This window comes from Zootermopsis nevadensis, unplaced genomic scaffold (assembly GCF_977971745.1).
Source record: "Zootermopsis nevadensis isolate Lab colony 2312 unplaced genomic scaffold, Znev_1.0 Znev_ptg000028l, whole genome shotgun sequence".
NCBI classification, from domain to species: domain Eukaryota; kingdom Metazoa; phylum Arthropoda; class Insecta; order Blattodea; family Termopsidae; genus Zootermopsis; species Zootermopsis nevadensis.
The window spans coordinates 20,824,479-20,847,454 of record NW_028259160.1 but is presented as its reverse complement, the minus strand read 5'-3'; the positions used below and the strand labels follow the sequence as shown (position 1 = coordinate 20,847,454).

At 40.8% G+C, this 22,976-nt stretch overlaps 1 protein-coding gene and 1 pseudogene across 1 annotated transcript; both read right to left on the bottom strand.

The window, feature by feature from the left end:
* Positions 1–5,869: 5,869 nt before the first annotated feature.
* MetRS-m (Methionyl-tRNA synthetase, mitochondrial) lies at positions 5,870–22,684 on the bottom strand. The gene is made up of 7 exons (XM_022067992.2): positions 22,486–22,684; positions 21,751–22,028; positions 17,888–18,119; positions 14,428–14,668; positions 9,959–10,170; positions 8,119–8,313; positions 5,870–7,493 (listed from the first exon to the last, which is right to left on the bottom strand). Exons 1-7 carry the CDS (start codon positions 22,598–22,600, stop codon positions 7,123–7,125), a joined length of 1,644 nt encoding a protein of 547 aa, XP_021923684.2. The 5' UTR covers positions 22,601–22,684; the 3' UTR covers positions 5,870–7,122.
* LOC147872429 (uncharacterized) lies at positions 11,408–14,224 on the bottom strand (annotated as a pseudogene).
* Positions 22,685–22,976: the final 292 nt, after the last annotated feature.

Genomic DNA, 22,976 nt, shown 5'->3' with positions numbered 1-22,976 from the left:
GCAACTGTCCAAGTTTCTCATGCGTCAATTACAGTCCTTCAATGTGTGCACCCTGGGTCACACGACACACATCCACACGGTAATCAAACTCATCCCAGACCTGGTGTAGCATGTCCGCTGTAATGGCCTGCAGTGCATGCGTTATCTGATCACGAAGTTCATGGATGGACGTGGGCAATGGTGGTATATAAACGCTGTCTTTAACGAACCCCAAAAGAAAGAAATTGCACGGTGTAAGATCTTGCGAACAGGATGGCCGAGGGAGAAGGTTGTTGTCTCCATTAGCAGCAGCATGTCCGATCCAGTGCTGTGGAAAAACATGATTGAGAAGCACTCATACATCATAAGAAAATCATTAGCATAATGGCAGCCTCATATAAGGAATTATTTAAGATATTTAATATTATTCTACTAGAAAGTGAATTATTACTCTCATTATCATCATTTATAGCGAACAACATAGAAAATTTTCAAACAAACTAACATAACCACAATATAAGTACAAGATACAGACATAACCTTCAAACACTGACCTCAGTAAATAATGAAAAGGATTTTACTATACTGGAATTACACTATTCTCTCTCTATTATCTTCCCCCCCCCCCCCACACTACAAAAAGTTTGAATCATGATATAAAGTTTAGCACTAAAACAAAAATTCTCAGCTAGTATTTACACATGTAAGCAATTGAGGTTATGGTTTCTTCAGTAATTATTTTTTCAGTAATACTGTAGTTGACTGTAAATTAATATCATTACTATGCAATTTATATTTGCATTATAAACACGTGTATTTGTGCTATGGCATGTTTTACATCATTGGCTTGGGCCTATGAAAGATCTATAGAATGTAAATAAATTCTATTCTGTACAGTTAACTACCATAATAATTTTAATATGTCAAACTATTGCAAATACACCAGAGTAGTGAGAATGTAAACTTCTTTTTGCTCTAAACCATATTAAATAATAGAATGTGACAAAAACTTTCTACCATATATGCGAACTCCCATACTATCCATCAACTGGTCTACCAGACACTTGGAATGAGTGGAAGATACTTATCGAGGGTAACAATAAAATAAAGATTCAATATGAAACGGAATATTAAACTGGGGTAACAGACCCTGCATCACAATATTTAAATAAAATAACCAAACAGCAAAGATGACAAACACAGGTACAAAATTAAACTACCGGATTGCGTCTGAACACGAGGAAACAGAACAGTACACTCCGCAAACCTGGTACAACGGACCAATAGCCAAGTATCGTACGCCGGGGCGAGTTACTTACCAAGATAGCACATATTTTTAAACCACTAAAACATACACATAATTTACATTTGTAAAAATATCCGACTACACCGGAAGCAAACTCCTAGCGGGAAGTAACTGCACCACGTAAGAAACAACCGGTGCGGTAAAGAAAGTGAAGTGAAGGGGAGGGGAAATGTCCAATATGGCGTTACATATGGCTGCACAGTAGGCCTACTACTGTCGTCAATTTTCACTATCCAAAGGACTTAATCTGATCATTTGTCTATCGCTGGTTGACTCGGTGTCACTGGAGCTATTATCAGAGAATGTCTTAAGGCCGCCATTCACGATCGCTCCAGATGGATGACATCCGAATGGATGACGTCCAAACGGATGTCGTCCAAAGAGGTACTACATTCACGGTCGCGTCACGCCAGTCGCGGTTTGTTGTCCCTCTGTGAAGTGCGTGGTGTTTGCGATGGACGAAGAATTGGTACTAGCTACGGCAGTATGCCTGTATATTAAAAGAAAAAACCCAAAACGAAAGTGGTCAAAGCAATGGCTCTTAAATAGAAGCAATTTAAGTCCTTATGCTCCTTTCTGAAGCAACTTCTAAGGGAATTTTCTTTGTTGGCGGTAGGATCTTTGGTTTTAAATAAAACCACCAATTCTTCCATTGCTAAGCTTCTTTTAGCTTTATCATGATAGTCTTCATTACTTATCTGCCACAAACATGGCAACTCTCTATATTTCTCAATCACCTCAATAACAAACTCACGACCCGACATTATACAAGTTTGGACTTCACTGGACGAAGGCTCGTGGCAGACTGGCATGAGAATGGACCACGTTTCCGCCACTCACGAACCGATTTGGAGTGGCTCGATCGCCGATTCCCCCATTCACGATACGATGGCGCGATGGAGTGATCGGATGGATTATGGCTCGACAGAATATCCAAACGAGCCCACCACGCCACGCCAATGGACTTCAGTTTCCGCATTCACGGTACAATTTTGGAGCGACACCGCGCCATTTGGACGAATGGAGCGATCGTGAATGGCGGCCTTTAGGTTTACTATGAACTATAAGCCAATTCATCAATCATAATTCTTCCTTTCAAATACGCGCACTGAGCCATCCATTCAATTTTGCTCAGAATTGAATTTCTCTTCCGCCGTTTTCATGACGTCATTAACATTAAAGCTGAAGTTCCTATACGCAATAAAGTCCTACACTAGTTCCTACATAAGTTTGAAAAGGTTTTTCTCCTGTTTCTTAACCCAGTTCCATTTTCCTGAATAAATATACACTGAAAATTATTTCCTTACTCTGGTTATGGTTCAATTCCTGCTCACCTATGTTATCTGAGTGATACTTTGCATAGTATGAGCCACTAACATGTGCACACTCAATGATTTTGGTACAGAACAACCAATACTGGATTGATGACCACAGACAATCATGAGACCATGATTAGTGATTAGTGAGACATCTTAAGAAAATATGCATGGGGCATTTTAGGCAACTTAAATTATTATAATTTTAACGACCTGAAAATTACCTCTAGAACTTACTCACCTGATTCATGCAAGTTTTTCTTTTTACAGCTGTAAATCCTAAAATAGGTGATTACTGCATTGAGAATATATTCGAATGGAGATTGTCTACCAAGGGCAGAAAGAAAGGTTAGGCCATAACCATAATTAAAATAAATAACATGTGAATTTATAGAGACTTAAGCAGCATTTCTTTGGAAAGCTGTATATCACAAGCATTGAATGTGATAAATCTGCAGTCTGATACAATACTGATAAATGTAAATAAAATTTTAACTCATCCTAAATATATTATCCCTGATTTTTCTAGATTTGATTTCTGAATAGTGTAGCACTGAATGGCCAATCCTGTCAAAAGCTCATGTGCCATTCTTGTTTGGGGGTAGGTATTTACAAATTTCTACATCAAAAAGTTTCTTGTGGTGGATGCAGTAGTAACGAGAACAGTTGCAAAGGTAATGTAAGCTTCAGTACATCATTAAGCTGCACCTATCAAGTGTCATGCAGTTTGTCTGACACATTGCTCACATGTGATGATTGTGTAAGGCTTCAAAAGAAGTTGAAATGAGAGCCAGCGACTTGCATTTTTAACCCTCCAGCGCTCGCGTCCACCTTTGGAACGTCCCGACTCGCGTGTGAGCGCCGCGCCGCAACCCATCAATTGAGCAAATACTTAATCAGACTATTACTGACTTTTAATTTATTTAAGGAGTTACGATTAAGAGACTAATAAAATGTAAAAACATTGTATAAAAGTCCAATTGAAGCTTCGATTTCATCGATTGAAGTTTCTAAGCAGTCTGTTTGCCTAGAATAATTTTCTCTAATTTTATCCAGTTTTTATTTGTGAATTTTGTGATATCACCCAATAAATTATCTGGAAAAAATATCTGCCTGCAATCGATCTCGGTTTTTCAGTTTTTTGCGCATCCCTTGACCCCAGGAAAGTGAGAGATAATGTTTTTCATTGGCGCCTTTTTACTTCTTCATAGGGTAAATTTTCGAAATTTAGGCATTTTATCTTTGCCAAGATAAAGATCACTTATTCCTGCATTGGAATCTTCATCTAAACTTTCAGCTGAGTTTTCTGATTGACTATAGTGATTCTCCTCTCGTGGTTCCTCATCAGAATCCTGACTATCATCGAATTCACAATCTATAATTTCTCCTGCACTCACTTGTTCTCTTTCACGTTCTTCTTGTTCTAATAACCACTTCAACTAAACATTGGGATCAGAAGATCTTGTTTTAGAAGCCATTATTGGTAAACGTGACCAATAGAGAAGAAATTAACCCAAACTTAAAAACAATTCACTTTGGAATACAAACACTCGCGTGTGAGCGGGCCGCCGCACTATAAGAATTCTAAAAGTAAACTGAAAAATGCAGGTCTATAGTCGTAGCTAGAAATATTTCCTTTGAAATTTCCATAGAAGGGGGTTTCCTCTTAACATAGATAACGCGACAGGAGAGAAAACAATTCCTAGAAAGAGTTATCAGACTTTTACTGAAAATGCGGCGCTGCGCTCACAACGCGAGTCCTGGAGGGTTAAGAGATCCTTCACAACATTATTCAGCCATTTTTTTTTTTGAATTCATGAAAAGGAAAACATCTCTCTTGAGGAAAATGCCACTTAGCTTAAAAACACAGGAAAGGGGATTCACCACAAACGAACAGATAAAATGAGACAGAACCAGCGAAGTATGAGTACTGATGAGTGCCTCACAACCTGACACTGCCACAGACAATGAGGCACACGTCTACTAATCTGATGTTGCAACATCTGACGTAGACATTTGGATCTTCACTGACAGAACTCGTCTCATGAGACTGACATAAACAAGAAGTTGAAGATTTCTGTCTTCTGGGTTGTTGCGCTGTGTAGTCTGGTAGATGTTAGCCAACGTTTCAGAGGTCATACTGCCTCCATCATCAGGGCGATGAGTATGAAGATTTCTGTCTTCTGGGTTGTTGCGCCGTGTAGTCTGGTCGATGTTAGCCAACGTTTCAGAGTTCATACTGCCTCCGTCATCAGGGCGATGAGTATGAAGATTTCTGTCTTCTGGGTTGTTGCGCTGTGTAGTCTGGTCGATGCTAACCAACGTTTCAGAGTTCATACTGCCTCCGTCATCAGGGCGATGAGTATGAAGATTTCTGTCTTCTGGGTTGTTGCGCTGTGTAGTCTGGTCGATGTTAGCCAACGTTTCAGAGGTTATACTGCCTCCATCATCAGGGCGATGAGTATGAAGATTTCTGTCTTCTGGGTTGTTGCGCCGTGTAGTCTGGTAGATGTTTACCATCGTTTCAGAGGTCATGCTGCCTCTGTTATCAGGGCGATGATGGAGGCACAATACCTCTGAAACATCGGTAAACATCTACCAGACTACACGGCGCAACAACCCAGAAGACAGAAATCTTCATACTCATCGCCCTGATGATGGAGGCAGTATGACCTCTGAAACGTTGGCTAACATCGACCAGACTACACAGCGCAACCCAGAAGACAGAAATCTTCATACTCATCGCCCTGATGACGGAGGCAGTATGACCTCTGAAACGTTGGTAAACATCGACCAGACTACACGGCGCAACAACCCAGAAGACAGAAATCTTCAGACAAACTGCCGTGAAAACCTCAAATCCTACAAACAAGAAGTTCTTCAAAGAGGATGATGTCTTGTTTCTTCTTAGCAAATGCTCATGTGGGTAATCGTTACCCTTCAAACGTAACATACTACCAGCATAACAACTTGCCAGAAGTTAGTGACAGAAGCTTCAAGAACAATTCACGACAGCGATTCTTCGAAAAAGCAAACAACTTTCATGCAAAAAATCTTAGTACAACTATTCAGCCATTAAGCGAAGTCAAGACTTCTTGTTTCCAACACTGAATGACTGCTGCTTTGATAGTCACTGACTTGCAATCTACAACAACATCCAAGATACAAACAAGGTTTTACGTACGTATCAGTGGTTCCCAACCTTTACTGATTCACACATCCGTCTGTTTCACTTTGCAGGGTTCAAACAAAAGTCAAGCAATCCAACTATAATTAAAATACCTATACATGTTTATTTACAGTATATGAACTGCCTTCATGTCACACTGAACTCAATGAGACAAACTAGGCGCTCACGATGAATAACGATAATTAAAAATTTTGCATGAGGGCATACGAAATATTTTGATTTGTCCTACGTGTCTTCCTCCTAAAAATCAAGAGTTGGCTCGGGAGAATGGAACAAAACTGTTGAAATAAAGATTACATACACCAGGGCCAGGCTGCCACGGTGGTCTAGCGGATAGAACGCTGGCCTTGTAATCCTGGGGTCTCGGGTTCGATTCCCGGCGGTGCCCGAATTTATAACTTGTGTTGGGCAAGGCCGTGGTCTAGGTAACACGGAGTTTTCCTCCGTGGCATCCCAACAATTACTCCATTCACACACAGAAGAAGGCAATGGCAAACCACTTCTGGATCATCTGCCAAGAACGCATATGAACAGGTCCCAGTCCGAGAAAAGGATCGAAGGATCCTGTTCATATGGACCTGTCGTCAGACAGAACACTAAATAATAAATAATAACACCAGGGCCGTGGAGTTGGTACTAAAATCTCCGACTCCTTCATAAAAGCTCAATATGTAAACCTACGGAAATGGTAAATGGCACCATAAGAGATTTTATCACCACCACGTGAATCATCAGGCTACTTTTTAGAATTATAACCGAAATTTAAATATACGTCTAATGATTATTGCAGAAATCAGTTGATTTGTAGACAGTTTGTATTCTTAAGGTACCGGAGCTAAAGTTACAAAGCATTATTCCCATACAATGTGGCTCAACGCGTCGTTGAATCTCCCTAAGCGTGAGGCCACCAGTGGCTCACATGGTAGCAAAAGTGTTCTTAAGGTTTTATATCGGAGTCGGTACATTTTTACCGACTCCATCTAAAATTGCTTACGACTCCATGACTCCGACTCCAAAGCCCTGCCATAAACATTCAAGTTTTTTATAATCTGGATCTCAAAAAGTACAATTAATACAGCTCACGTTAAGACAGGCGACACACACCGTCCATATTATTTATCTTTATTGTACCAACACTGTCGTGTCACCACTCTTGCTTCCTCTTTGAATGAAATTCAGATGGGGTTCAATTCTACTACATGAAAATTCTGACTTTCACTTCTGTTACGCTATTCAAAACCGTCCTCACAGCTAACTCTCAATACTGCATAACGTGAGTGATTGACACAAGGTCTTTAAACAACACGAATGTTTCAGACCAATAATTTTTCTCACGTCTTGGGTATTATTATGCGTCTGTAGAGAGTAATTTTCTCATCACTGATAGGAATATCACACAGCCTGCCTTGCTCCCAGCTCAATGGTCTGACGTCTCTCCACATGCGCTTGTCCTTAGAGATCCGAAGTTTTCCGAGCAGCGCGTCGGAAAGAGCGGGGACTATGGGCTGTAGCAAGATGCCACACACTCGTAGTGTCTCCATGGTAAGATTGAGAACAGAGTTCAGGTGAGGTGACAGATTTTTCTTACATAACTCCCATGGTTTCTGCGATTCGAAAAATCGGTTCGCAACGTGGAGTGTCTGAATGACAGAGTCAATGCCTTTATAAAAATTACACACCTCAAAGTGCTCCTTTACAAGATCTGAAAGCACAGAAGTTTATGTCAGTAAAAGACAAGTTCTAAGTGGAATATCTCACCAAATTTTCAATTAACGAGTTTATATAATCACTGGACCCCACTTAATGGTACCTGCACCTTGTCATGGTGGTGGGGCTTTAGTACCTCAGTGACCCCAAGAGCTACTGGTAGGACCTCCCTAGCCAGATTGGTCGACGGGGAGAGGTCAGACTAAGACAGGTATCCTGGTCCTCCAGGTTGGGGGTTGGTCGCAAGGCTAACAACCTTGCACCGTAAAAAGGAAGATGTTTTGAAACCTCGATCAAAGCCTCAGATAGACGGACCTAACAGAGGACCAAATGGAAGAGGAGAATCGAGGAGGCCGTGGACCGAATACGGACCGGAGAGCCATAGAAGAAGAAGATAATCACTGGATTACAGTGATTTAAAATAACAAATCAAACACACATAAAACTGTATTTCCGCTAATGAAGTTATTGCCCACCGGAACAAGCCGAGAACTCAAACTATTCAAATATCCTGCACCACAGAGCGAGCGAGTATTTCTGGATCAAGAAATGGGGTTTCACAGTAACCTCTGGGGGAGGGGGGGGGGAAGAAAAGAAGAATAAAAACCCCATTAAGTTACCTGGCAAAGCAGACACCATATCTACCAGTCTGGAAGCATCAGCAGAATCACAGTACGTGTTGAAGCTGTGTTGGCAGAACTTGGGAAAGATATGACCTGGGTTCAATGTCGTGGCGGTACATCGGTTTAGAAGATTCCCAAGGCTATCTGCAAGTTCTGAGTTGAGGATCCGTATTGCTTTCGTCTCGCTATAGTCTGTAAAAATATAAGAGCAATTTTTACAACTCATTTCCTTTTTCATCTCTAGGAGAAAAAAAACTGAAAACACGCGTGTTTCAAATCACCATAAACACACACACAAATTAACAAACTTCGCACAGACAGTTAATGTTACCTTTAAATGTATAATTAACTCCTGATTGTCCAGACTCATGAAGAGGAGATTTTATATAAGATAATCAAAAATATTTTGTTTGGTGCATTCACAAAATTTCACAAATGCAGACACGTGTGAACTTTTCACCTTTGTGTACCGTTGAATCTGCTTCAGGAATGGGACAGGTTTTGGGCTGGTCTATAGAAGATATGGTTGTACATCACATTTTATTTTCAGTGCTGTACAGTCAGTATTGGTAGTGAAATAAGGAGGTTTGGTCCGTTGTTGATTGTGGTAGACAGAGGGGATGCTAGAGGTGCACTTGATCTTTCTACGAAGGTCCGGCCCTACAGCGAGCAGTCCAGCTATTACACTTTAGAACTCGAGTGATGTTTTCTTGGCTTTGGGTATCGGCTTACTAGGCCTGGCATACCCTACACCAAAGTGGAGGAGCGGATAAAACGAGGAGTGATGGAGGGAGGTGACCAGTGCCAGTTGGTGGAAAGAGCAATGGATGATGATGATGATGATGATAAGTACTGTGTGTAATTTAGATGAAAGTGTTGTTGATCCTGAGTAAAATGGATGAAAATGTGAGAAAATTGTACAGATAGTAAAAAACAACTGTTTCTCAAAATAAACATCAGTTGTGTAAAAAAAAAAGTAATAAAATGGACATTTTCTAAAAGAACAATGTCTTAACCCCCATTCCTCAAATTATAGTGGAACATAAAACTTGGGGAAGAAGCGGGAGCTACATGAAGATAAATACGAGGGTTACTTGAAAAGTTATCGCAACTAATTTTCTGGGGGCAAACACGTTACAGTGAAGAAAGTTCAAAATATACATATGAATGGGCATCATATACTCCTCCGATTGGCGTAGTCAGATCAGGTAGGCGTGAATGGGTGTGGGTATAGTAGGCAAGAAGAAAGGCACATTAAGGAATGACCGTCGAGAATGAACGTCAGCCGGCTGGAACAGCGTTCTTACTTGAAAGTAGCAGTGCTTCACGGCAGAAATGCGCCTGAATGTCACTCAGTTGCTTTCCTTCCATGTTAGAATGCTTCTATCCACCTTGCAACAGTTCTGTATGGTAGAGCACGATTACCAACAGCTTCCACAAGCTCTGAGTGACATTCAGGTGCATTTCTGCCGCGAAGCACAGCTACTTTCAAGTAAGAACGCTGTTCCAGCTGCCTGACGTTCATTCCGTAATGTGCCTGTTTTCTTGCCTACTATACCTACACCCATTCACGCCTACCTGATCTGACTACGCCAATCGGAGGAGTATATCGTGCCCATTCATATGCATATTTTGAAATTTCTTCAGTATAATGTGTTTGCCCCCAAAAAATTAGTTGCCATGACTTTTGAAGTAACCCTCGTATGACACTTGCAGAGAACAACGTGAAGAAATCCCAGAGAAACAGTAACAGAGGACATGCCACGATTGGTGTAAATTTTTCCAATAAAGAGCTGTTTGAGGTGGGAAAAATGCCACAAATATGACAATTACTCACTTCCATCACTATGAGCAACGCCTTCCCGGAGCAGAAAGTATCGCAAACCAGAAGTTGTGTATTTGCCTATACATTCCAAAGGATCAATGACGTTGTGTTTTGATTTGGACATCTTTTCACCATCGACTGTCCAGTGGGAGTGACAGAGCAAAGAGCGAGGAGGCTCCAGACCTGCAGCAATCAGGAAGGCTGGCCAATACACTCCATGGAATCTGCAAACATTTCAGTCAGTCAGATGCGATGTGGCTTATCCCCAAAAGCCAAAGTTGTACATTAAAATCTAGATGTGGAAAACCTAAGGCCAAAAACATTAAATTTTTAATTTTTTTGTAGTCTAACACTCAATGTTTTTACACAAGAAAACACCACTGCACAGAAAAGTCTGTCTGTCTCATTATGTTCTTCAACTTCTGAATACCCTGTATGATCATTATGAACTTTTGAATGTGAGATCCTTTGTAAAATGTAACTACAAATATGAATCTGAGCTAATTGACACTAGTTATCCTTTATAATTATCATGTTAAGTATATACAAAATTGAAAAATGTCCATTACGGACAATACGAAAATAAATATTTCATGCTATGAACTAGCTGTCCACGTAATTGTCCACATCTGAAAGATTTGCAAAACTTCATTTTAACACAGTACTTAAACATAAGGATTCACCTAATCATGAAACCAAACAAATATATTGTTGAATTTGAGGTTTTCACAGCGGCGAGTATGAAGATTTCTGTCTTCTGGGTTGTTGCGCCGTGTAGTCTGGTCGATGTTTACCAACGTTTCGGAGGTCATACTGCTTCCTTCATCAGGGCGAGATTTGAGGTTTTCACAGCGGTGAGTCTGAAGATTTCTGTCTTCTGGGTTGTTGCGCTGTGTAGTCTGGTCGATGTTTACCAACGTTTCGGAGGTCATACTGCTTCCTTCATCAGGGCGAGATTTGAGGTTTTCACAGCGGTGAGTTTGAAGATTTCTGTCTTCTGGGTTGTTGCGCTGTGTAGTCTGGTCGATGTTTACCAACGTTTCAGAGGTCATACTGCCTCCGTCATCAGGGCGATGAGTCTGAAGATTTCTGTCTTCTGGGTTGTTGCGCCATGTAGACTGGTCGATGTTTACCAACGTTTCAGAGGTCATACGGCCTCCGCAATCAGAGTATGAAGATTTCTGTCTTCTGGATTGTTGCGCCGTGTAGACTGGTCGATGTTTACCAACGTTTCAGAGGTCATACTGCCTCCGTCATCAGAGTATGAAGATTTCTGTCTTCTGGGTTGTTGCGCCGTGTAGACTGGTCGATGTTTACCAACGTTTCGGAGGTCATACTGCCTCCGTCATCAGGGCGATTCTTAGTATGAAGATTTCTGTCTTCTGGGTTGTTGCACCGTGTAGACTGGTCGATGTTTACCAACGTTTCAGAGGTCATACTGCCTCCGTCATCAGAGTATGAAGATTTCTGTCTTCTGGGTTGTTGCGCTGTGTAGTCTGGTCGATGTTTACCAACGTTTCGGAGGTCATACTGCCTCCGTCATCAGGGCGATTCTTAGTATGAAGATTTCTGTCTTCTGGGTTGTTGCGCCGTGTAGACTGGTCGATGTTTACCAACGTTTCAGAGGTCATACTGCCTCCGTCATCAGAGTATAAAGATTTCTGTCTTCTGGGTTGTTGTGCTGTGTAGTCTGGTAGATGTTAACCAACGTTTCAGAGGTCATACTGCCTCCATCATCAGGGCGATGAATGAGCTCAACTGTAGACTTGGTTCCAGCGTTTTCGGCCGCTGCGTTTTGAGAAATGGAACCTCGGAGCGAGTCACTTACAAGAACGGATGGCAGGAGGCCGCGTACAGTACACTCCAAATAAAATATCACCATGGTATGTAACACAGGAAAGTCGATTTCAATACACTACACATCATTAGGAAACTAACACTGCGGAGAGTATTAGATAATTTAATCTTCTTCACAATTCTTTAGTCCTCTTCAAATTATTCCACTCCTGAGAGACCTTCGCTTTCTGACATATCACTCGATTCATCACTGCTGCCGCTGCTGTCCACTCCATTATCTTCAAGTATAATACGTTCATTAGCGTCTTCGATTATGCCTTCTTGCTCATAATAAATCTGTTCTAGTTTTTCGACGTACCGACATACATTCTCCCATTCCTCTTGCCCAATTTCTTCGAATCTCTGGCGACACAGTTGCGCAACGTCCTTTATTTCAAATGTTGTGTTGTTGCTTGCAACCCATTGTTTTACATTTGCCCAAATAAGTTCAATGGGGTTTAAATCGGGACTGTACGGCGGAAGTCTCAGCACAGTACGTTCTTTGTCTGCCAAAATCTGATCAATCACATAACATTTGCGCTCTGGCTTATTTAATTTGATTAAATCATACAGTTGAGCTTTCAACATGTTGTCACAAAATGGGATGTTTCTTTCCAATAGACAGGCTTTCATTTCGCCCTTCTTTGAGTTAGATGTCAGTGGTTTGTTTATCTGAGCATTGTGATACGAGGCGTTATCAATGACCAGAACGGAGTTTGGTGGTAAATTTGGTATTAGCATTGTTTTTAACCAGCGGGCATAATTTTTACTGTCCATTACGTTGTGATAATCTCTGGTATTCTGCCTAGATTTATATATGAGAAGTGCGTTTGAAATAAAGCCTGATTCTCCTCCAGCTTGAACAATGATAAGTCTCTCACCTTTTGATGTTGACGCCAACAAAGCAGAATCACTATCGTCGGTCCAATTCTTCGGTCTGGTATGACTGCCATGAATGTAAATCTCGTCTTCAAATATGATTGGAAGTCCATCGGCTTTGTACTTTCTTAGCGCGGCTAGGTATGATACGCGCATAGATCGTATATCGTGCCTTTCAATAAGCATCCCCGTTTGTCCTGGTTTTCTTCCACCTAAAACCGAGCTCCCTAACAATTCTTCTGAGGCTTGAACAACTTCCTTTAAAATCAATGCCCTCTTTGAGCTTTGGGAAGTGTTGGAACAGTTCCCTCCTGTGCATAGAAATTGTGGATGGTGCGCCGAATAACACATTTATCAAAGTCGTCCATATCAGTTATTCGCTTGGGGACGTCGTGCTTCTTGCCAGGCATTCCAAATGAATTGCCTTGTTCCTCGTGTTCTTCTCGCTCTTTTCAGAATCCTTCTAATTGTCCTTTCAGACACTACTCTTTTCTGCACTTTTTGTATTTAATTAAAATAAACTGGCGAAGTAACTTTATCTTTATTTCTTGCCTCTCTTTTCATAAAATTGCAGACGTTCGTGACAATTTCTCGGCTCTGACTGCGTACTGTTTTGGTACCTAACTTGGAACGAACAGGGAGCGTGTTAACACAGCATAATCGCAAGACAACAATATCAGGCTTCCACACTGCTGCACTGACACAGACTGTACTGACTGACGGAAACAAGTGGCAATCTTAATTGCTTACTTTCCTCCCCCCTCTGCTTCTTAACTGTCATAAAATAAGATGTGTGACAATTAAGTTCCCAGAATGCCCTCATATATGTCGCATTGAGTAGCAAGTGAGCGACGTGTTATGGCATGTCTGCGGTTGCATCTCGTGTTGAAGCAAATAAGACAGTAAGTAGTAGCGAAGTAGAGGCAGAGTTACACAAGTGTGTGTTTACGTCCCAGCACAAAAAAAATGTGATATGTTGTCGAAGGAACATAATAACATAAAGTTTTGTGTAAAGTTAGGCAAAAGCATGAGTGAAACTATGCAGATATTAAGAGAGGTTTATGGTGCTGATGCTGCGAAAAAGTCGAGTGTCTCCGAGTGGTATAAAATTGCCCAAAAAAAAGGCATGCATGTAATAAGCCCAAGTGAGATAATGCTTATTTGTTTTTTGATCACAAGGACACTGTTCACACTGAGTTTGTTGAACAAGGTCAAACAGTCAACCAGCGCTGTTATTTGAAAATATTTGCATGGCTGCTTATGAGAGAAGGCGTGAATTTGGCCTGATGCCTGGATCTTGAATCATGTTGTTGTTGTCTGGGAGTTTTTGGCCAAAAAAATCAATACTGAAATTGGGCCTTTCACCATATTTGCCAGACTCAGCTCCACATGACTTTAGACTATTCCCAGAACCAAAGACCACTTTGAAGGGCCACATATTTTCAGACATTGCCAACATTTAGAACATGTGACAACCATCCTGAACGGTACTCCAAAAGAATTTCAAAAATTTCTTGAGCAGTGGAAACATCAACTCACTAAGCGTATTAGTGCACAAAGACGACTGCTTTGTAGGTGATGCAGTTTGGTTTAGACTCTACAAAACAACGCCTCTGCATACTTCACGTTGCAACTCACTTTATTATAAAAATTTTGTTGTATATTTCAGGTGGTACAATTTCTTCATTTCAACAGAAATGCCTCACAACTGGTATCTACTGAATTTAAAATGTATTATCATATAAATACATTAAGCTGCTCCTTACTTCAGGATGTCCTTGCCAACAACTTGGAGATCTGGAGGCCACCAACGAGACTGAGCAACCGTGATGTAGCTGACCAAAGCATCAAGCCACACGTATATGGTCTGGTGAGGGGCACCTGGAACAGGTATTCCCCAGTGCACACGCTCCCTTGGGCGAGACACTGACACATCACGGAGCAGTTCAGAATTTGACACAAAGTGTATCAGCTGATGTCGGAACTTTGCTGGATAGACCGACCGTTCTGTAACAACACCAGTAATAAACTATTGTTATCTTGAAGTAAGTTGTCACATCTGAGGTTATATTTGAAAACGTCAAGAAATTAATACTAGCCTGACAGAAAAATTGTATAGGGTAAGGTCTGGATAAACATCTTGCCTCCATTATCAGGGCTGAACTAAAACATCAGTATGTAACCACAAAACCCACAATAATACAACTGAAGTCAAAGTACGTATATAAGAACCGAAGCTTTTATAGTGACTGAATGCTATGACGTCTTCTCAGGTGACCAGCCACATACATACAGAAACAATTCAATGTTTCAAGATTGACGTGACGAGTGACGTGATTGCCCATTGTGGCTGTACTTATAAATGGGTCCCTAAATACTCGTAGCATCAGAACCATTGATGTTCAGTTTTTTTGAGTGGTATTACAGGGTTGTGGATTTCGCCTATTAAATAACATAGTACCCAGTGCTCAGCGTTCTTGTCCATGAGCAAGCCAATAAAGACAGTGGGCAGAGAAAGGTGGTCACTCATATCAGTCATCACACAAATCACATTTCTTAACTTGTACATTCCACACCTTTGGCTGTTGCTGATTCTTCCTTCTGTTGTTGCTTAATGACCCTACTCTGTCAGAGAGTACTAGTAGTTGGGTTCCAGTATTAACTCAGGTGAGTCATTTGTTCATGTTGAAGTTGTCGGGACATAGCTGGATCTCATGGCCTCACTACATGACTCATGTAGTCAGCAATTCTTGCCAATCCCATGGTGTCCTTGGAAGTTTAACGCAATGGCCTTCATCGATGCCGTGCTCAGCCACAGCCAACTTGTTCAGATGGCCAACATATCAGCTTCAAGAACACCAATGTACTGGCCAGAACAGCATGCTATATGGACTGGATAGTGAAAGAGGGCGCTGATATATGGTAACATCCCGGCAACTTCAATAAAGACATGGGATTCAGTGTGGGTTGGTCCATGAACCCAGACATCAACATACTCTGACAAAGTAGGACCATTTACCAAGATGACGGAGGCAGTATGACCTCTGAAACGTTGGTTAACATCGACCAGACTACACAGCGCAACAACCCAGAAGACAGAAATCTTCATACTCTGATGACGGAGGCAGTATGACCTCTGAAACGTTGGTAAACATCGACCAGTCTACACAGCGCAACAACCCAGAAGACAGAAATCTTCATATTCATCGCCCTGATGATGGAGGCAGTATGACCTCTGAAACGTTGGTAAACATCAACCAGACTACACAGCGCAACAACCCAGAAGACAGAAATCTTCATACTCATCGCCCTGATGATGGAGGCAGTATGACCTCTGAAACGTGGGTAACATCGACCAGACTACACAGCGCAATAACCCAGAAGACAGAAATCTTCATACTCTGATGACGGAGGCAGTATGACCTCCGAAATGTTGATTAACATCGACCAGACTACACAGAGCAACAACCCAGAAGACAGAAATCTTCATACTCTGATGACGGAGGCAGTATGACCTCCGAAATGTTGGTTAACATCGACCAGACTACACAGAGCAACAACCCAGAAGACGGAAATCTTCAATGGAAGGAAGATTTGTGGCTATCGCAGCAGTGATGATGCTTATGTTGGTCTTCTGAGTTATGATGTCATATGGAACTGCAAGCAGATATCAATATGAAGGCAGTATATTATTCCAAAACATTGGCTTCTATCTACAAATCCACAGAGTGTTGGAAACCAGAAGGCAAGACCGACATTAATGACTGAAGGAAGATCAATTAAAGCTCGTAGCTCAGAATGTCAAGGTTAGGTAACAAAGACTGTGTAATGTCTGACATGACTGAATACCTTCTTCTTTCTGTGGTGCAACAGTTCGAAGCGAGCCTTGGCCTCTTCCCATGTGGGAGGTTTCTTTGTCTTTGAAGTGTGCATTTCTGAGTAGTGAGTGACCAGCCCACTGCCTCTGCACAATTTCTACTCAATCCTTGTTTTTGTCTGCTAGAGCCATCTAGTAGAGAATCAGGAGAGAATTGGGTGAGAAATGGCCGTTGAATTTTGCTTACGAAACATCTCGTTCATGCCCGCAAGGTTCTTTTACATGCCGTAAATCTACGACGTGTGACTGCCGGCTTTATTTCCCCTCCGAAGGAAGTTGTTCTACGGATTTTTATCACCCTTAAAAATCCATCGACCTTGGCCGGATTTGAACCTCCATATGACTGAATGCCTTACTCCACCATTCATATTGGCTGACTTGTGGACAAGGACATTGGGCCTGCAGAGCCAGTCATAGATACAAACTCAACAGGTAGTTGTGCCGTTTATCACATATTCCGAACTTTAAACATGTGTGTACTATAATAATTCATCAACCACCAGTCCAGGCACATAGCAGATATTGCAATAATGGTGAGCACAAGTGCGAGAGCCAGAGTATCTGCTAAAAATGGGTCTGTGCGGACAAAGCTTTGAAAACGGCATTTCACCCTGATACCAGTATTCTTGCGTGTAAGTCCACAGGTTCAATCCCATGTCCACTAAACTCATTGAAGTGCCTTATTACCTCCAAATTTTCCAAAGAGATCGCTTATTCAGGCGAGTGAATTTTGTTTCCTTTTCTGATAATAAGATTTCTTGTCAGAAGTTATAAAAATAATAAATGCCCTTCCTTCTTGTATCTTGTCTTCCAGGATGTTATATAAAAATTACTTATTTTAAAAACAAAAAAACTACTGTTCCAAATATATTTTTACCCACACTATACACACTTGACACTTCACTAATATGAAACTCAACATCACTTTCATTAACATTCTACAACAGTCATCAATCATGAAGAATATAAGGAATACTAAAATAATTAAAATAATCAGACATCATTTCAGTGCTTAAAAATGTGATTCTGAAAGTGAGGTAACTAATGTACTGTAAAATAAGTCTGAACATTTACTTCAGCAAAAGCAACTACTTCAGCTATTGGCAAGTAATTCATGCTTTGTTTTACTAGATTGCACAAGATCTTAATTTTGTCAGTAATAAGACATTCAATATTCAAGTTAAAAATCCTGATTTTTCCAGACTGAAAAATTATAACTATGTGACGTCAAGACTCCAGCCAACAGAGAGGTACAAAGGTCAGGCGGTGTTTCGAAAAGAACATTTCAAACAAAAGTACTCATTGCATTTTTCCCCACCTTTCACATCCAAGACCATTCAAGCTCTCACCTTTCCGAAGCCAATGTAAAAGGTCATCTTGGAATGAACTCAACCTAAATATAAAGTTCTCCTCGTCTGTCCATTCCACGCGATGACCTGACTCGGCCGAAACTTTGTACAAGCATCCGTCTGGTCCTCGACATTCTCTCAACTGGTTCTCTGACAGGAATGCCTCATCTGGGGTGCAATACCACCCCGAATATGTTCCCGTATATATGTGTCCTCCAGCCTGCAAAATATTCTATTGACACAGCATGCATTATTTAGTGCACTAACAGCATTTCATGTTTTACTTATATTGGAGGATTATTTCCCTATTTGTTATGAAGTTTAGGTAAGGAATTAAAAAAGGTAGTTTACAGCCATCATACATAAAACAAAAAGAAAAACAAGAAACCTGGCAGGCCTGTTACTTAAAGTATTAAGATAGCTTATCATGTAAGATTTGAGGTTTTCACAGCGGTGAGTATGAAGATTTCGGTCTTCTGGGTTGTTGCGCTGTGTAGTCTGGTCGATGTTAACCAACGTTTCAGAGGTCATACTGCCTCCGTCATCAGGGCGGAGGCAGTATGACCTCTGAAACGTTGGTTAACATCGACCAGACTACACAGCGCAACAACCCAGAAGACAGAAATCTTCATACTCATCGCCCTGATGACGGAGGCAGTATGACCTCTGAAACGTTGGTTAACATCGACCAGACTACACAGCGCAACAACCCAGAAGACAGAAATCTTCATACTCATCGCCCTGATGACGGAGGCAGTATGACCTCTGAAACGTTGGTTAACATCGACCAGACTACACAGCGCAACAACCCAGAAGACAGAAATCTTCATACTCATCGCCCTGATGATGGAGGCAGTATGACCTCCGAAACGTTGGTAAACATCGACCAGTCTACACAGCGCAACAACCCAGAAGACAGAAATCTTCATACTCATCGCCCTGATGACGGAGGCAGTATGAACTCTGAAACGTTGGTAAACATCGACCAGACTACACAGCGCAACAACCCAGAAGGCAGAAATCTTCATACTCTGATGACGGAGGCAGTATAAACTCTGAAACGTTGGTAAACATCTACCAGACTAAACAGCGCAACAACCCAGAAGACAGAAATCTTCATACTCATCGCCCTGATGACGGAGGCAGTATGACCTCCGAAACGTTGGTAAACATCGACCAGACTACACAGCGCAACAACCCAGAAGACAGAAATCTTCATTGCTTATCATGTTTAACTGTAAGAATATTATCACAATTTCAAATCCTCAAATTTTATATTTTCCGATGTTTACATGTGCACAGTACTTTATTAATCTGTAGCTGGGAGAGGTCATTCGATACAATGTTTGACTACAGACTGAACAACCAGGTTCAATTTCTGGAAGAGGCAAAGGATTTTTCTTTTAGTATCTACATTCAAACTGGCTCTAGGGACCACCCATCCTCCTATTCAATGGGTACCAGGGATCCTTTGCCCTCAAACCAAATTGCGATTAAGAACTAAGAAAAGACTATGAGTCAATAAGCTAAATATGTACAGAAGTTTATAAGTTCTTCATTAATGTGAGCTGAAGTTCAAGTAATAAACATTTAATTCAAATTCACGCACATGCCACAAAATAATCGAGTCGTTCAATGTGAGGAGTGGGGATGCTTGTGACCACAGGGGGGGTAGAGTTATCTAGCTCAATGCTGGTGAGCTCGAGCCAGAGATGTGGTTCCACGTTGATAAGACAAGTTCAACGATTTGTTTTAGGGCCAACCAGTGCTGAGAATCCCACTAACACATGTATAAGGTGAGAACACCCATTTATATATAACGCTGAACAATAAATCTTGGCATTTCTCAGAACAGATTCTCACAAAACCTTTAGCTGTTCAAAAACTTTCTATGAAAACCTTAAAACTAAATTTCATCAAAAGTGGTCAAATCATTTAGGCTAGACAGACAGACAGACAGACATAAGCTTCACATAAGGCACTGTTTTTACTTCATAATAATTCCTAAAAACAGCAAAACTCGGTGAACATGTAATAACTGAAAGCATACGAATGAAGAATATTATCACTGGTATTGATGGAAATTAAATAAGTCAGTACAGTGACTGATTACGAGCTGGATGATCAGGGTTTGATCCGCGACCTGCGCAGAGGATTTTCTTCTAGCCGTTGTGTCCAATTTGGCTCTGGAGCCCACCCAGTCTCCTATCTAATGGGTACTGTGGTCCTTTCCCAGGAGTAGGGTGTGGCTGAGGAGTGATGCTGACCACTCACCACCATCTAGTGCTGAGGTCAAGGACGAGTATGAGTCATACCTCTACTCCGCCCAAGTACCTACATGGAGTATAGTGGGACAGCTTTACTTTACTTTATTTTGCCTGTGGTGTCAGACCCCACTACACCTCAGCAGAAACTTCAGCTCATTTTTTGTTCAGTTGTCTGCACTGATGCAAAATTCTGATATCAACACTGATGTCACAAGACCACAAATACCGGGTCTACAATTTATGCTGTAACGGCCTTGCTTGCATTGCGTGCTCGGCCGAGTGCACTGTTGGTGTGGGATAGAGATAGCGTGTTCTTCCCGTGAGTCACAGGCGAATCAGTTTCAGTGCCGCTAGTAACAGCGAACTACGAATATTTCTCGTCACTAACACATGTTATTACATTAATTTTTCTTACCTTAAATCACAAAAGATGTTCAAAGTGACTTCCTTGTGCTTGCAGGCAAGCTTCACATCTCGTTAACATGTTTCGAAATACTTGACGAAGCTCTTCTTGGGAAATTGCCGAAATGAATTGTGGTTTCCTGTTCTTCTTTTTATCCAAAACTGATCCCGTACTACAAAATTTTTTTATTAATCTCTCTATTGTGGGCCTGCTAGGAACACTTTCACCGGGAAAATGTCTGCGATATTTACGGCGGCATCTTCCGTAGGATGAATATTTGGCATATGTTTCGACGTTGCTTAATACTGTACACCATATTATCAACGTCAATCCGCGACGAGAGACGCAATGAAACTGATTCGCCTGTGACTCACGGGAATAACACGCTATTTCTATCCCACACCAACAGTGCACTCGGCCGAGCACGCAATGCAAGCAAGGCCGTTACAGCATAAATTGTAGACCCGGTATAAGTGGTGTGAAGTAAGTCAAATTGGATTTTAGTATTACTTCCTAATACTTGGAGCACATAGCTCTTATCTATACACTTCCCTCCATTCTCTCGTAACTTCATCACCCTTACATCCAAATAAATTCTTCCCTACTTTGTTTTCAAGTACTTCATCATGTTTTCATTCTCAAGTGTTAGAAGTGTGATTAAAACGAGTGAAATTACAGTTTTATGTAATAAATCTTAATTTATTTGCAGAAGCATAAAACTCATTATAAGTACCTGAATGGAAATGTCACATTATTAGAAACTAATGTGAAAATATAACTTTAATGTACATAAGAAAGACTGGCTTTGAATCTATTAATCATAAATTTATCTGCTCTGAATTAATACATGGCCAAATTATATGTAAAGAACTTAAAAATAATACATAACTGGCAAGTAAAATAATAAAGTTTTCATATTCCGTGGAAATGTAAGGAGAAAACAGAAGAGTTAAGTTAGGTTTTTGTTTGTACACTGAGCAATCCTGATGAGAATTAAAGGGCAAGGAGGAAGAAAGGAAGTGTAGGGCACAAAATCTCACAACTTACGCTGACACATACTACAATAAGAACCAAACCTAGAAAGTATCACAACCCAAAGAAAAATACATTAGTTCACCAAACCCATTTTTTAAGCTCAGACAACTTAAATTTAAGACATCACAGAAAAATAAAATAAAAAGCATATTCCTTACCCAAAATTTGTGAACTTCTGTTTTATGGCGCTCTTCAGTTGTCCGCACAAAATCTGTATAGCCGACATCACAAGACTGGAAAACAGTCCGATATTGCTGGGAGATATGATCACAGTACTGTGGGAGTGGGGATCCAGACTGAAGGGCTGCTTCCTGAATTTTATTTCCATGTTCATCAGTTCCTGTACTGAACACTGTCTCCTGATGTCCCAAAAGCACTTGGAAACGGTGAGCGGCATCAGCAATAACTGCACTGTACACATGGCCGATGTGTGGAGCTTGCAACAGAACATTGAGAGATATATAACACATTCTGGTAAAACATTAATAGTCTGTCTTCGGTCCAAAAGTATGTTTCATTACCTATAGCTGTTGCTTTCTGTAATATGTATATAACTACAATTAAAACTGTACGCTATACAGAACAAAACTGTTTAATACGCGACGCCAAATTTTTGTCAACTATGACTTCAACATACAAATAATGAAATCACATCCAACTACCGCGATTATTTTGTGGAGATTAGGTTTATATACATTTATCATCACAGTATAAAACAAACAAAAGAGCTTACTGACTGCACATACGGCATTTAGTTGAACGAGTAATCGTACGAAACTGTGTTACTACTCCCTGAAATTGATCTCAAAAGTGCTACGTCCATAATGTTCGAGTTTAACCTGAAAAAACTAACCTCAATTTACACAGGATATGTTACGAATGTTTAAACTTACGGGCATTCACATAAAATATAGGTGTCGTTATAAAATATGTGCTTTTTCGTCTCAATAACACTGATCTACATAAAAATCGGGAACACAACAAGCTTTTAATTGAAGTCATTTGCATAAACGTTTTACACCAATCACCAAACGACTTTCATTTCAATGAGTAATCGATCAATCGCACTCACTTCACTTGCGACCCCTATGATAATATAAGTTTCACTTCTCTGGCACCAGGTTGCAGGTCATGCACAATAACTGAAAACATTGATACGAGCAGCCATCTAGTGATAAATGACAAAACTAAGAATGCGCCCGACTCACCTGATATCAGTTCGCATGCGCGGGTTACAAGCATATCGAGTCACATTCGGCCCATTTGAAAGACTTCTCCGTATTCAGATTGAATTCGACTTTGCGACTTCTAATACGACCTGGACGTAGCAGTGCCATACAATGATTTATAATTACTGTTATTGTTAGAGTTATAATAATTATTA